The following is a 14,190-nucleotide window of genomic DNA, read 5'->3' as shown; positions in this document are numbered from 1 at the left end:
GCGCGCTCCCATTGGCTGCGGTGCCGGGTCCGCTAACCAATCAGAGAGGACGCACGCGGAGCTAGCCCGCGGGGCAAGCTCTCGGGGGACCCCGAGTGCTGCGTGCAGTGGGCGCGCAAGTGTAAACCTTCCCGATTCGTGCATTTGAGCACCCGAACTATTGTGGGCTCGGAGCGCCGGCTTGAGGTTCCGACCTCTGTTCCCGACCACTTGTAATATTTGGGAAACGCTGAGTTTGGTGCCTGGCCCTGAGCAGTCGCTAAATGACAGGCGGTGTTGTTACAATCTGGGACAGGTGCTCTGAGGCAATGGAAACTTGGGGAACACTTAAAGGTAACCAGGGGAGGAGGAGTGTTCTCCTTTATTTACTCTGTGCCTCACCTCTCTCTGAAAAGGATTTGAAGCCCAAAAGGCACAGATACAATGAAATACTGAAACAAAGATAAAAACAGAAATCAAAAAAAAAAAAAAAAATCAACACGGGTTGGGCGCGTGGGTGGCTCAGTGGGTTAACCCTCTGCCTTCAGCTCAGGTCCTGATCTCAGGGTCCTGGGATCGAGCCCCGCATTGGGCTCTATGCTCAGCAAGGAGCCTGCTTTCCCCCTTCTTTCTGCCTATCTCTCTGCCTACTTGTGATCTCTGTCAAATAAATAAATAAAATCTTAAAAAAAAAAATCAAGACGGGTAAATGAGCAGGCTGAGGAGCGACAGAATTCCAAACCTGGAAAGAGGAGTCAGCATTTAAAGTTTTTCGGAAACGGCCTTGGACTGAGAGAGGTTAAACCCTTGGAAGGTAAGGCTTTTAGGGAAAGGTTTCACAGTGTGGTTGAAATTCATAGTTGCTTGAGTCTAGCAAAAATGATTTAAATAGGAATATTATGGCTTTCTCTTTGACCATATATAAAGACGATAAAATCATGGTGAACTCACAGCTTCAGTTCAGAACAATAAAGTTTTCGTATACCCAGAAATTGCAAAAATAATGGAGTCATGGGGCACCTGGGTGGCTCAGTCAGTTGAGCAGCTATCCTCAGCTCAAGTCAGGATCCCAGAGTCCTGGGATCTAGTCCCACATTGGGCTTCCTGCTCAGTGGGGAGCCTGCTTCTCCCTTTGCCTGCCACTCTCCCTTTTTGTGGCTTCTCTCAAACTCTCTCCCCTCCTCTCTGTCAAATTGGATAAATAAAATCTTAAAAAAAAAAAAAAATGGGAAGGATAGTCCACGCAGCAGAGCTGTGTGGCAAGCTTTGGAGGTGAGAAGCAGTGCAGGCCATACAGGATCCTCAGGCAGCACAGTATGACCAGGGGGCAAAGTTCATGGCCACAGTGGGTATAATGTGGAGAGGGGGAGGGGACAGTCGCCCACAGCAAGCAGATGACCTCACTCTCACTACAGTGGTGACAAAATATTTACGGTGGGACCAGATAGGTGGCTGCTGCCTTATGGTCCTATCTAGGGTTAGGCCTGAACCTGTCCTTGGACACCTCAACCATGCATTCAGATTCAACCCACAAATATTCCCTGAGCCCCTCTGGGGAAGCAGGATACCCACGCTGGCAGAAGGAATAAGTGCAGGAGCAGTTGGGACAGGGAGCCAAAGGAAGGAACTCCAAGCTCTAGGTTTTAATGAGAGTCCACAGTAGTAGTCAGGAACAAACACCACAAGCACACGAACACTCCACTGGAAACTAACTTTACCATGTTGACAGCATGGGCTAAAAACCTAAATTTGGCATTTCACAGGTGTATTAAGACAAGGATGAGACTTTCAACTCTATAGGTAAACCCAGCGCTCACCGCCATGTCTAATGGTCACGGCATGCAAACTCTACATCGAACATCTGCAAGGAAACTATAAAGGACACCGCTTGGGCTCCTCCGACCCTACCCATATACCCCTGAAATGTGAAAGCGTGATACAGTATTTAGATGGCAACTGCATTCACTCTGTTTCTGGTGGCAGACATCACATTTCCAGGTTTGCCATTCCAGGACACGGCTTTTACTAGGTGAACAGCTACAGAGGATTCTCAACAAGACTCATGGGAGAAGATGGAGTTTGGGAATGCCCAGGAAAGGTCCCTGAAGCCCAGCTGTCCTGCTCCCCTGCTGGGCATAGCATTCTATGGGGCAGTAGGCTGCATGGGTCAGCCCAATCTGAGGACAGGTACCTCTGGTCAGCAAAATTTGCAGGAAGACCCAGCCTGGGCCAGGTGCCAGCCCCACCAGTTTACACACAGGCATGAAGAGCAAGGCCTCCAGGCTGCCATCTTCCACCCTTGGATTTGAGCAGCCTACATACAATACATGAGACAATGGCCTGGAAGACAGGAAACGTCCCACCTCTCAGATTCCCTAAAGTTTCCACATCATAGGCCAACCCTGCTGCCCAGGGTGACCCAGAATGCCAGGCAGGGGTAAAGGGAGAGAAAGAAATCGTGTTTGAAATACAAAGGTCTTGGGCTGGGGCAGAAAAAAAATAGAAAGAAAAGAAAGACAAAGTTCTCTTCATTTATTTGACACGAGGATGGGGAAGAGGACTGTGAGGTCACAGGCACATCTGCATGAAGGAGTGCCAGAAGCTGGTATCCACCAGGCCCTTACTCTGCCAGGAAGCCTCTCTGGCAGACAGCTGGCAGATGCATGCTTTGGATGCCCTCTGTGCCAATCACAGGAAAGTCATGACTGTCCCTTTCTTGCCAATCTGCCAGGGCTCCATGGGAAAGAAGCGGATAATTATCCTTCAGGAGAAAAAAAGATAAAGAAAAAAAAAAAAAAGATGTCATCAGCTTCTTAGCTAATGCCTCATATTCCAAGACACCCAGCCGGGCACTCCTACCATGGACTTCCAGACTAGCCTGCCTTAGTCTAGCAGGCATTTTGCAAGCCTGCCTCATCCTGTTCATGATCTCCCACCATGAGCCAGTCAGAGGCAAGATGGTGCCTGCCCCCAGACACTCAACACAGCTGCCTCTGTGGTCATTGTATGCTCTGTCTGTGGACTCAGAGGGGCATCCCTCCCACTTCCAAACTGCAGGTTCCCAGGGGGCATGGTCAGTGCCCCAGCCACCTGTTTTCTCAAACCCTAGCTCCAAACCAGGCACAAGGTGACCACCCCTCCCCTCACTGATGTCTATGGAATGAACAAACATGTCCCTCTCACAGAAGTGATGGGAAGTTCCTGGTGAAGAGCAAGATACCTGGGGTAGCCAAAGGGTTGTAGGGGAAGGGCTGATGTGACAGCTTTGGTTTTCCCATCTGTAAACCTCACAGGGATGGCATGTCTACACAAGGTGGTGTGAACAGAGGGACAGAGCTTGCAAGGATCAAAAGGGATGATGCACGTAAGGTTTCTAGAGATAACCTGGCACATGGTAAGCATTTACATGTTACTTTTTTTTTTTTTTTCCTCAGTTATTATCTCGCCCCAACTTGAGGACCAGGTCTGAACGCTACCAGGAGTAACCATTCTTCACCAGCCTTCCTGGGCCAACAAAGGATCCATTCTAGAAGGTTCTTTCAAACTTCTCATGCTCTTAGTTCCTCACAGGCATGGGCTTGGTTCAGGAATATTTCTTACCCAGAGACAAACTTAAACTCTGACACAGGATCCCAGGTTGGAGGGCTGTTCGGGCTTCTTGGGTGGCCATTTAATACATTCCCTTCTATTCACAGAAGAGAAGCCTACAAACTGGAGATGGTTCATTTCCAGGTTTGTCAGGCATCCTCCCTTGTTGTGCTGGACCCAGAACCCAGGTCTCCAGACATCCAAGCCAATGTTCTCTCCACTACTCACTGAGACTCCTAGGAGCCTCACCTGGGACCTACTTGGCTACAGGCCCACAGGTGACACGGCCTCAGGACATACCAAAAATTCCTCCCAACCAGCCTGGAGAAGTTCTCCTAGAAAATTATTCTTGATTTTCCAAGATGTGGAGAAGATCGCCTCTCGACCTTTTGGCTAAGATCAACTGTAAGATGTGGAGAAGACTAGAGGCAGATGATAAATGGCCATAGCTTTATTAGGTTGGTTACGCTCACCGCCATGGGAGTCTGGCAGTTCCCCCAGGGGGCAGTTAAAGGAGAGCCTTCCCACCTCACAGATGGAAACAGCGAGGTCTGGAAGGCCATGCCTTGCCCACGTGTCAAGAGGACCAGGGCAGAGTCAGGAATTCATTCAATCCCGCAACCATTCTGAGGGTGGACCCACCATCCAAGGGCGCCCGGCACTAGGCCCTTCTCGAGCAGGGCGAGGAATGCATTTTTCCCCCAACCTTAGATGGGGCTCTGAGATGGGATCGCCGCCCCCATCCTCTCCCTGTCCCCACGTACCGATCCTGGCCCAGGTTCAGCTCCTTGGTGAGGAACTCAAAGAACCGGGCGCTGTGGCCGCGGTTGTCCTCGGCTGTGCCTACCACACCGATGGAGGAGATGAGCAGTTGAGCGCAGGGCTCGGTGGTGCCGTTCACCGCCATGGCCAGACCTGGTCGCACCGTTACGTTCACGCGCTGCGGGGAACACGAAAGTTTCGCCTGAAGCCGGTGCAGGCCGAGTTCGCGCTGAGGACCGGGGAGGGCGAGAGCCAACATGCGCGGGCCCCTGGCGTCAGGGCTAGAGGCTCGGGACCGGGTCCCGTCAATGGTCACATCAGTGTCAGGGCCAGGGAAGGCAGCACGCAGCAGACCTGAGAGGTGGGGAGAGTGGGAGGCCAGGGCCTGGCGGGCGGGGTTCCCTGCAGCGAAGAGCCCCGGTCGCGATGGCGAAGCCGGGGCGTGGACAGAGCTCTACCCGGGTCCACCAGCCTCCTCCCGCCCGGTGTTCCCCGGCCCACGCTCACGTCCTCAGGTTTGCTCAGGATGTCTGCAGTGGCCGCGCAGAGCCGCTTCTCCAATCCCGTGGGCACACGGCCGGCAGACAAGTTCGTGTCTAACTCGACAAATGGCATGTCTGCGGAAAAGAACCTGAGGCGCAGGGAAGCAGAGAAAGAACGCACAAAGTTCGGGTCGGTGTTCCCCAGGGTCGCGGACTAGGCAGCAGGGGCGGGGCGCCAGGGAGACCTGGCTCCCTATTGGTTGAACAGGCAGCAGCGTCCCCGGATTGGCTGCATAGTCTACACACCGCCTCTGCGGGCGCTGATTTCCGGAAGTCCTAAGGCCAGACCGGGAGGTGGGGGGCGGGGAGGGGAGCGTGAGGTGTGTGACCCTCCCCCAAGGAGACCGGACCTGAGCTGCGGCCTGGACGCCCGGGTCCTGGCCTCTACCGGCTCCCTACACACTGGCCAGGGGTATTCTGGCTCCCTGAGCTCCTGGGTGGTGCAGTCCCCTGCTTCCTAACCCATATTTAGATTGTTAACCTTGAAAATAAAATAGCCAGTTATTTTATCAGTAAAAATGGGTTTATTCGAGGATGGCAGAGAACTGCAATTTGGGACATGCAGCCTAAAGCAAAACCACAGGCAAGGCCAACCAACAAAGAAGAGAAACGTTTTTTAACACAAGAAAGGGAGGACTTGGGAGACACTGTTATACACAAAAAGTCCGCTGGAATAAACTGGGAATTAAGAGTGTAGTCGCTTTTCAGTGGCTGAGTTGTGACAGCTCACTGGCTGGACGGAGCAGGGCGGTTGGGAGGTATAAAGATACCTTTCTCTGGCTGGCTGGCGGCATATAGTCTTCTTTCCCTTGGGAATGCAAGGTAGGGCTCATACTGGTGAGGTTACCAAGGGCTGCAAGTAGGAGGGGTGAGTTCTCCCTCTTGTGGCCTCCCAACTTTCTTGTAAATGAGGTTTCCTTTATTCCGTTTCACAAAATAGTGGGTTTGAACACACCCAAAACACGCACACCTGTAGGGACCTTGTCCAGGTTCCATCCTAATTTTTTTTTTTTTTTTTTTTTACTGTGTTGCCACCATTTCCAAGTAAGGCCACTTCATGTGGTATGTGGGAATCTGAACTTTTCTTGACCAGGAGCCAGGTGACACTTGTGAGTTCAGGTGAGGCTGGGTAGAGAACCTCTGGCTTCCTGCATCTCCACCTGGCTCCGACAGACATCTGCCTTTGTGGCCTCTTGCACCTGTGGCAACCTTGTCTCATAGGGAAGTACTGTCCATCAAGGGGTAAAGGCATGCCCTAGTCAAACTACCAGCCATCTTTACAGTACCCTATATTTTTATAGTCAAAACAAAATGTCTCACCTAAAACATGGAAGTCTGGGGGTGCCTGGATGGCTCAGTCAGTTTGGTATCTGCCTTCAGTGCAGGTCATGAGAACATTGGGGTATAGCTCAGTGGTAGAGCATTTGACTGCAGTGCAGGTCATGATCCCAGGGTCTTGGGATCTAGCCTAGTGTCTGGCTTCCTTGGGGAGTCTGCTTCTCCCTCTGCCTCTGCCCCTCCCTCACCCTTCTGCTCATGTAAACTCTCTGTCTCTCTCTTTCTCTCTCTCAAGAATAAATATTTTTTAAAAACATGGAAATCCTGTTGATACGGCTAAACATGGTACTCTCGTCAGTGTTGCAAAGTTGTTTCACTTGTAAATGAACATACAACTGAAATTGTGTGGGTGTATATGAATAATTTCAATTACACTTCTAAAAATTCCATATTGAGTGTGCGCATTAGAGGAGCCTTGGGGCACCTGGCTGGCTCAGCCGGAGAGCATGCAACTCTTGATCTCAGTTTCGAGTCCTGTGTTAAGTATAGAGATTACTTAAAAATAAAATCTTAAAAAAAAGGGGGGCGGACCCTCCATGAGAAGGCAGGCAGTCTGAGACGCTCCATTCATGACTGTGTCCCGTTAGCAGTTTACTGGTTGAATAAGAGATCAGAGGGTCTAGGATACAAGACAGATTCTAATAGTCTTGAGGAGAAAGGACAGGGACAGGTGGCAAGTCTGGGACCCAGGGTAGGGCACAGATAAGAGAGTGGCCAGGGTTCTGAGTAGGAGCGCAAGGCCTCTAAGCAGCACCCAGAAGGCCAGGAACAAACCTGGGACTTCTCTTCCTGCAAAGAGGTTCATGAACCAGCCCTGTACCCAAACCGCCTATGGGAGACAGCATCACCCCAGAGGGAGGACAGAGAGAGACCTAAGAGACCTAAGTCATGCCTGATCCAGACATCCCTTCACCAGCTCAGCTCCTATCTGTGACGTGTGCTCAGCCCAGGGGGTGTTGAACCAACTTTTTTCCAGGGCTGAGAGAGGGAAGCAGTGGGGCTGATGAGCCTGGTGGGTGTCATCTGACTTGGCTTGGGGTTGGGGAAATCAGGGAGGTCTCCCTGGAGAAGCAAAATGGTGACAAATGCCTAAAGACCATAAGGGGCACCAGGCAAAGGTGATGAGGGGCCCTATTAGCAATGGAAACAGCCTGAGCCAAGGCCAGGAGGTGGAGGCTGGAGCTGGGAGAAGGGGTCTAACATGGGCTACTGTGTGCAACCAGAAGAGGGTGTCCTGGAGGGGTGGGCAAGGACTTGAATGCAAAGTTCAGTGATTCATACTTTAGCCTCAGAGCAGTTCGGCACCATAGAAAGTTTTAAACACAGGAGGGACAAGGTCAAATATGTGTTTACTAAGCTCTTTCCAGGAGTCACACAAAGTCAGAGTGGAAGGGGTGGGAGTGAAGACTGAAGACAAAACAAAAAAAGGAAGACCCGATGCCTGGAGGGAACCAGGGAACAGAGCCTGCCTGGAGAGTGTGTCTTGCTTACAGCCCAGGAAGAGCAGTTCCACCTGTTTATTTTGAAAACAGAGTCTCCATCATCTCTGCAGGCCTGGCCTTCCCCTCACTGCAACAAAACCTGCACGGAGGGCTTCAGCTTCTCTTTTGTGGCCGGGTCAGCTGGAGGCAAGTCCTTGACCTTCATGACAGCTGCATGTGCCTCCTGAAAGAGGTCCTTTCCCACCTCCGCCTCCACACGTTGGCGCCATGCAGCCAGCTTGGGTCTGCTTTTGAAGACTTGGCAGCCAGCACTGACAGGCTATGGGGAGAAGGAGCCGGGTGGAAAGGATAGGCATGGTCAAGCACAAGGCAGAATGACCTGGCTGAGGAATTCTCCAGGGTGGGTTTTCCCTTCGTGGCCACACAAGTAATAGGCTGGAGGTTCTCTCCCATGAGACACTGGGAAGTTTCTCAGTATTGTTGCAGTATAGGGTCTGAAGCCGCATTTTACAGATGAGAACACCGAGGCTCAGAGAGTGAAGTGGCTTGCCCAGGGTCCCACAGCCAGAAAGGGCAACATGAGCTGGTACATTGGCTCCATCCCAGGACATCCCAGTGCCCAGTGGATCACCTGACCCCACAGCACTCACATGCATCAGCTCTGTGATGGCCACCAAGTCAGCCACTGAGATGTGAGGTCCAGCAACGAAGTCCTGGTCCTTTAGGAACTTGTCCTCAAGCAGCTGCAGGCACCTGTCCAGCTCAGCCAGAGTAGATGCCAATGTCTCAGGGGGCACCTGTTCACCCAGGAACACTGGGAACATCATCTGGTGGGTGGGCAGGCAGAGAGAGGGCTCAGTGTCTATCCAAAGTCTAGCCTAGTTCCTCATCCAATCTCATCCAATCTATCACCAGGCCTTCCAATTTCTCCTCACTTCAACCCACTCTTTCCACCCATGGCCACCACCCGCCCAGGCATTATCTTCTACTCCAACATGGGCAGCCTCCACCTCTCCCTAGGTCCTCATGCAAGGCAGCCAGTAGGGGGAATGTCTGCAATCCCAGACTGCCCATATCACCCCCTGCATCAAGCCTTCCATGGCTCTCCACTACCCTCACCATGAAAGCCTCAACACAAGCCCCCCCGCCACCGGGAATCTACATAAGATTCTCTCTCTCTGCCCCTCCCCTGCCACCTCATGGGTGGGTGTGTGTGATGTATGTGCATTATCTCTCTCCCAAATAAATGAATCTTTAAAAAAAAATTCTTTAAGTAATTTTTCTGAAGACTTTATTTATTTGAGAGAGAGAGCACAGAGGGAGAGGAAGAAGAAGAAGCAGACTCCTGGCTGAGCAGAGAGCTGGGTTGGGGGCTCAATCCCAGGACCCCAAGATCATGATCTGACCCAAAGGCAAACTCTTAACTGACTGAGCCACTCAGGCACCCCTTTCTTTCTTTCTTCCTTTCTTTCTTCCTTCCTTCCTTCCTTCCTTTTTTTCTTCCTCTCTTTCTTTCTTTTTTAAAGATTTTATTTATTTATTTATTTATTTATTTATTTATTTTTAAAGATTTTATTTATTTATTTGACAGAGAGAGATCACAAGCAGGCAGAGAGGCAGGCAGAGAGAGAGGAGGAAGCAGGCTCCCTGCTGAGCAGAGAGCCCGATGCGGGGCTTGATCCCAGGACCCTGAGATCATGACCTGAGCCGAAGGCAGCGGCTTAACCCACTGAGCCACCCAGGCACCCCTTATTTATTTATTTTAGAGAGGAGCAAGCGAGAGCACAAGCAGGAAGCAGGGGGAGGAGCAGAGGGAGAGGGACAAGCAGACTCCATGCTCAGCGCAAAGCCTGACCCAGAGCTCAACCCCAAGACTCCAAGATGATGACCCGAGCTGAAATCAAGGGTCCGACGCTTAACTGACTGAGCTACCCAGGCATGCAAAATGTTACTTTTTTCTAACAAATCTTTGTCAGTTTTTTGCTTGTTTTAAGTTTAATCCTTTCCTCCTTACACGAATGTCATTGTATATGGAAAATCTATTAGGCTTTTCTCTAAGTCTTCTAGTGTTTTTAGGCTTCAATCCTTAAATACCCAGAAATCGGACCAACTTTATTGAAAGATTTTTCACTTAACACTTCTCTATCTGAAAAAGTATGTGTGTAGCCAGAGCTTGATTTTTTTCTCTCTCTCCCAAAAGGCAATATTTCTGCAGTCGGAAGCATGCAAAAGGGCATGGGATTGAATCTCAGCAGCTCAGGAATCAGGGCACATCTGGAGAAGTCACTCCCTGGCTCTACCTTTGTTTCCTCTCTGGTTGGACTAGGGAGTGTCTGGCATTCTAGAATTTGGTGTTCCAAGACCTCAGGACTCAACGAATTATTTTTTTTAAGATTTTATTTATTTATTTGACAGAGATCACAAGTAGGCAGAGAGGCAGGCACAGAGAGAGGAGGAAGCAGGCTCCCCGCTGAGCAGAGAGCCCGATGCGGGGCTCAATCCCAGGACCCTGGGATCACGACCTGAGCCGAAGGCAGAGGCTTTAACCCACTGAGCCACCCAGGTTCCCCTCAATGAATTTTTTAAAAGATTTTATTTGTTATTTGAGAGAGAGAGAGAAAGAAGGAGCAGGGGGAGGGGCAGAAGAAGAGAAAGAAGCAGACTCCCTGCTGAGCAGGGAACCCCGCTGCTGCCAGCTGCCATGTGGCTTGATCCTGGGACTCAATCCTGGGACTCCAGGATCATGACCTGAGCCAAAGGCAGATGCTCAACCGGCTGAGCCATCCAGGTGCCCTAAATGGAATTTTTTAAACAGAAAGCACTGTCCCTTGAGCATTCTAGAAGGGTCCCCATCCAGCCATAGCTCACCTTCTGCCACATGGCTCGGGTGCAGCTACTCCGAAGGGCTGTGTGCTGCCAGGCTAGGTACTCATCCACACGGGCACGGGCCTGCAGGTCCTGGGGATACCAGTGGTCAGGGACCTCATACTTGCGACTCAGATACAACAGGATGGCCACACTGGGGGATACGGAGGAGATGAGGAACACGGACTAGTCACTTTCTGTCCCCTCCCCACTGCTCACATCTTCCCAGCTCCTATAGGTGGAGCATTTCACTATCTTCATACCATGATGCAGAGTAAGAATGTGAGGCTCGGAGAGGTTAGGTGACTGCCTAGGGTCACACAGCTCTACATTGTGTCATCCTATCATCTGAGCTAAGGGCACCAGGTGAAAAACAAAATGTCTTGGGATTTCAGAAGGATGGTGAGGGGGTACTCAGAGAGAGTTTCCAGGAGGAAGGGGGGCCCAACATGGTTCTTGAAAGACAAGAGCGACTCACATGGCACTCTGCACTATATCTGACGCATGGTCATGACAGGAGCAAAGCCAGCTGTCCCCTCACACTCCCTGGGGCTGGGATAAGGCCTCCCAGGTGAATGGGTCACTGCTTCCCACCCTGTCCCATCTCCTCTCTACCTGCCCAAAGCCTCCAGCCTCCTCCCCCAGGAAGCCCTCTCTGACCTCCTCCCCTCCCTTCTCCCTCTACCATGTCTGACCTGTGCCTCATGTCTGGCCAGAGCACCAGGTGTCCATGGATGTGGGACTGTCCAGTGACCAGAGGTTCTGAAGCCAAGTGGAATGTGAATGTGGCTGTACTACAGAGGTACTGTGTGGCTTCAGTAAAGGATATCACTATCCAGCCACCAACCTGGAAGCTGGCCTGGGCTCTCATCTCTCCCTCCTACGTCCATTGCTCGAGCATACTCTTGGGCTTGACCTTCAAAGGGAGTTAGAACTGACCACTACATCCCTCTGTACTACCACCTCGGTCTGGGGTGCCAGCACCTCTCTCCTGGATCAGCACAGTACCTTTTCACCCCCCCCAGAGGGATCCTTTAAAGCCGAAGTTGGATCTCAGCTCTCCTCTGCTTAAACTCCTGCAGTGGCCCCATCTTACCTACAGCAAAAGCCAAAGTCTTCCTGGCCACACAGGCTACCCACCAACCTCAGCCCCTGCTTACTCCCCTCCCTCACCTCAGCCACGCTGGATACCTTGTCTCTCCAACCTTTCCCCCAAGCACTGCCCCACTTCACTGCCTTGGGCTTTGCTCTTCCCTCCAGCCAGAACACCCTTCCCAAATACCCTGCACCTCTGTTCCTGTAGGTCTCTGCTCAGATGCCTCCTCCTCAAGGGGCCCTTCACTCGACATCCTACTCAAAATTGCAGCCCCCCTCCCCACTCTTACCCTGCTTATTTTCTCCATGGCACTCATCACTGCCTGATAGGTTGCACCTTACAGAGATTAGCAGTACCCCCCTCCCTTCCAGAATGTGAGCTCTAGGAGGCCAAGGACTTAGAATTGTTCAATGCTTTGGCCCCAAGGCCTAGATGGTTCCTGGTGGGTGCTCAGCAAATAGCCACTGAAGCTCTCTGGGTGCTCTCTTGACTCCCAGGGCAATAGAACTTGCCCAAAATTTGTAGAAGTAGAAGCTCTAAAGAGTGTAGTACAGTTACTCCTCCATATTTCACTCTCCGCTCTCCTTCCATCTGGGGGCTGAGTGGGCAGAGGAGGCCTGGAAACAGGCTGGAGGCCCTATGACCTTGTGCAAGTCCCTCCCCTCCTCGGCTTCAGTTTCCTCCTTTGTAACTTTCCGGGGAGGTAGAGGAAGGCTTGGGATGGGGGAATGCCATGACTTCCATAGCCCTTCCCAGCCCTAGGCTCCTCTGCCTGCTGGGGCTGGCACAGGGGCTCAGGGCACACCAGACGTGATCCAAGCCATCAACGGTAGATACACGGACAGCTGGCTGGCCTCACAAGGCCTGGGTAGCCGCCTGGGGACCTGATACCTCTCGGCCAAAGTGAAGTCCCCATCCTTCAAGGCTGGCACCTTCCTCAGGGGATTCACCTGGGCAAAAGCATCGCTGTGGTGCTGGCCTGTGGGAGAGACCAGTGAGGCGGGTGAGGAGAACTCTGAGCCCCATCCCCCACTGAGGCCTCTCCCACCCCCACCCCTACCCCCACCGCACCCCCACCCCAATATCCAGGCACCAACTTTCTGAGGCCCCTATCCAGGTGGGCAATAGGAAGGAGACCACTCTGCTGGTCACCAGACCACAGACCCTGACCCCACCAGAGGTCCACCCTTCCTGGGTCCACCCTCCCTGGGAACCTGGGCCAAGCAGCATCTCAACTTGGCCATGAACGGGGAGGGTGAGTCCCTGCGGCTATAAGTGACCCCTACCCCAGGCCCAGCCAATTCCATCCATATATCAGACACTCCAGTCTCCTCCCTGGGCTCTAAGCTTGCCCCTGCAATCCTCTTCCTATGCCGGCTGCGTAACTTGTCCACACCACACAACTCCGGCCACACCTGCCCCCCAGCCCTTGTTCAGACTCATTCTCTCCAGGAGCTCCTGCCCTCTTCCGTCACCCAGCTTCCAGCAGCTCAGTTCTTCTTTCTGTCCCATGCCAAACGCTCAAGTCTCCTTCCCCAGTGGGGGTTCGCAGGTCTGACGGTGTATGGAGTCGGAGGGCCTCAGTGGAACCAGGCTCCAGCCAGGCCACAGGCCCACCAAAGGGCCTCTTTGTCCTTCACCTGGGTGAGGAGAATCACCCCTACATATTCTCCCTCCAGAAAATGCCTCTGTGCCCAGCCCCCATCCCAAGGAGTGCTGGAAAGGCAGAGCAAGGTGGCAGCATTGCAGTTGGTGGTCCAAGCTGGGGGGCACCAAACACAGAAGGTAGGCAGGCCTAGGTAGAAGTAAAGATGAGACCAGAGCCAGGTGGAACCGCCTTCTCCTGCTGGCAGCTGCAGAAATTCAAGAGAAGCAGGCTACTCCAATTCAGAAATGAGGAGGCGGTTTCATTGTTTTTTCCAAGCCGGGGTGTGAAGGCATCTGGGCGCTCACTCCACTTCCCCAGGCCTCCCACCCTTCCTGCCTCCCACGCCCCCCACTGCTCTCTCTCCGCTGTGCTCCCTCTCAACCTCTACTTTTTCTTAAAGATTTTATTTATTCATTTGACAGAGATCACAAGCAGGCAGAGAGGTAGGCAGAGAGAGGGGGGAAAGCAGGCTCCCCGATAAGCAGAGAGCTCGATGCGGGACTCGATCTCAGGACCCTGAGATCATGACCTCAACCGAAGGCAGAGGCTTAACCCACTGGCCACCCAGGAGCCCCTCAACCTGTATTTTGAAAAATGTTTCGTATTCACTAGGCAAAGATCGGGGATCTCGAAAAAGGCACAACCGATAACTGATTACCCAGTTCCCTAACTGCAGCAGGCAGGGCGGGGGGGGGGGGGGTCCGTTAGCACAAGGGCGCCGGGACGGCGGGGCCTGCCTTTCTGCCCCAACCACCTTTGAGCAGCTCCACCGGGCGCAGCTCGAAGGGGATTCCGTTCTTCTTGGCGAAGATGTAGACGGCGCGACAAGGCTGGGACAGCAGGTCCAGGTAAAGCTCTAGGCCCATGGCGGGAGCAGCGGTCCGCCCCCGGGGTCGCTCCCAGGGTATAAGAAGGGGAAGAGGAACGGCT

The 14,190-nt window shown here is 52.5% G+C and overlaps 2 protein-coding genes across 3 annotated transcripts; both read right to left on the bottom strand.

Annotated features, from left to right (window-relative positions):
• Positions 1–2,490: 2,490 nt before the first annotated feature.
• LOC116878482 (D-dopachrome decarboxylase) lies at positions 2,491–5,038 on the bottom strand. Its single transcript, XM_032876023.1, has 3 exons — positions 4,837–5,038; positions 4,332–4,507; positions 2,491–2,740 (listed from the first exon to the last, which is right to left on the bottom strand). Exons 1-3 carry the CDS (start codon positions 4,942–4,944, stop codon positions 2,668–2,670), a joined length of 357 nt encoding a protein of 118 aa, XP_032731914.1. The 5' UTR covers positions 4,945–5,038; the 3' UTR covers positions 2,491–2,667.
• Positions 5,039–7,690: 2,652 nt separating this feature from the next.
• On the bottom strand, positions 7,691–14,190 carry LOC116878480 (glutathione S-transferase theta-3-like). 2 transcript variants are annotated; one of them, XM_032876020.1, is made up of 5 exons: positions 14,015–14,190; positions 12,504–12,591; positions 10,520–10,670; positions 8,302–8,478; positions 7,691–7,970 (listed from the first exon to the last, which is right to left on the bottom strand). In XM_032876020.1, the coding sequence occupies exons 1-5, from the start codon at positions 14,124–14,126 to the stop codon at positions 7,776–7,778; spliced, it is 723 nt and encodes a 240-aa protein (XP_032731911.1). In that variant the 5' UTR covers positions 14,127–14,190; the 3' UTR covers positions 7,691–7,775. The 2 variants fall into 2 exon arrangements, with proteins under 2 accessions (XP_032731911.1, XP_032731912.1); XM_032876021.1 differs by lacking the exons at positions 10,520–10,670; positions 12,504–12,591 and having other exon boundaries at positions 14,015–14,097.

This window comes from Lontra canadensis, unplaced genomic scaffold, assembly GCF_010015895.1.
Source record: "Lontra canadensis isolate GAN:19392208 unplaced genomic scaffold, GSC_riverotter_1.0 scaffold57, whole genome shotgun sequence".
In the NCBI taxonomy this organism is placed as follows: domain Eukaryota; kingdom Metazoa; phylum Chordata; class Mammalia; order Carnivora; family Mustelidae; genus Lontra; species Lontra canadensis.
Note: the sequence above shows the minus strand (reverse complement) of the source record. Positions and strands in the feature narration are given on the sequence as shown.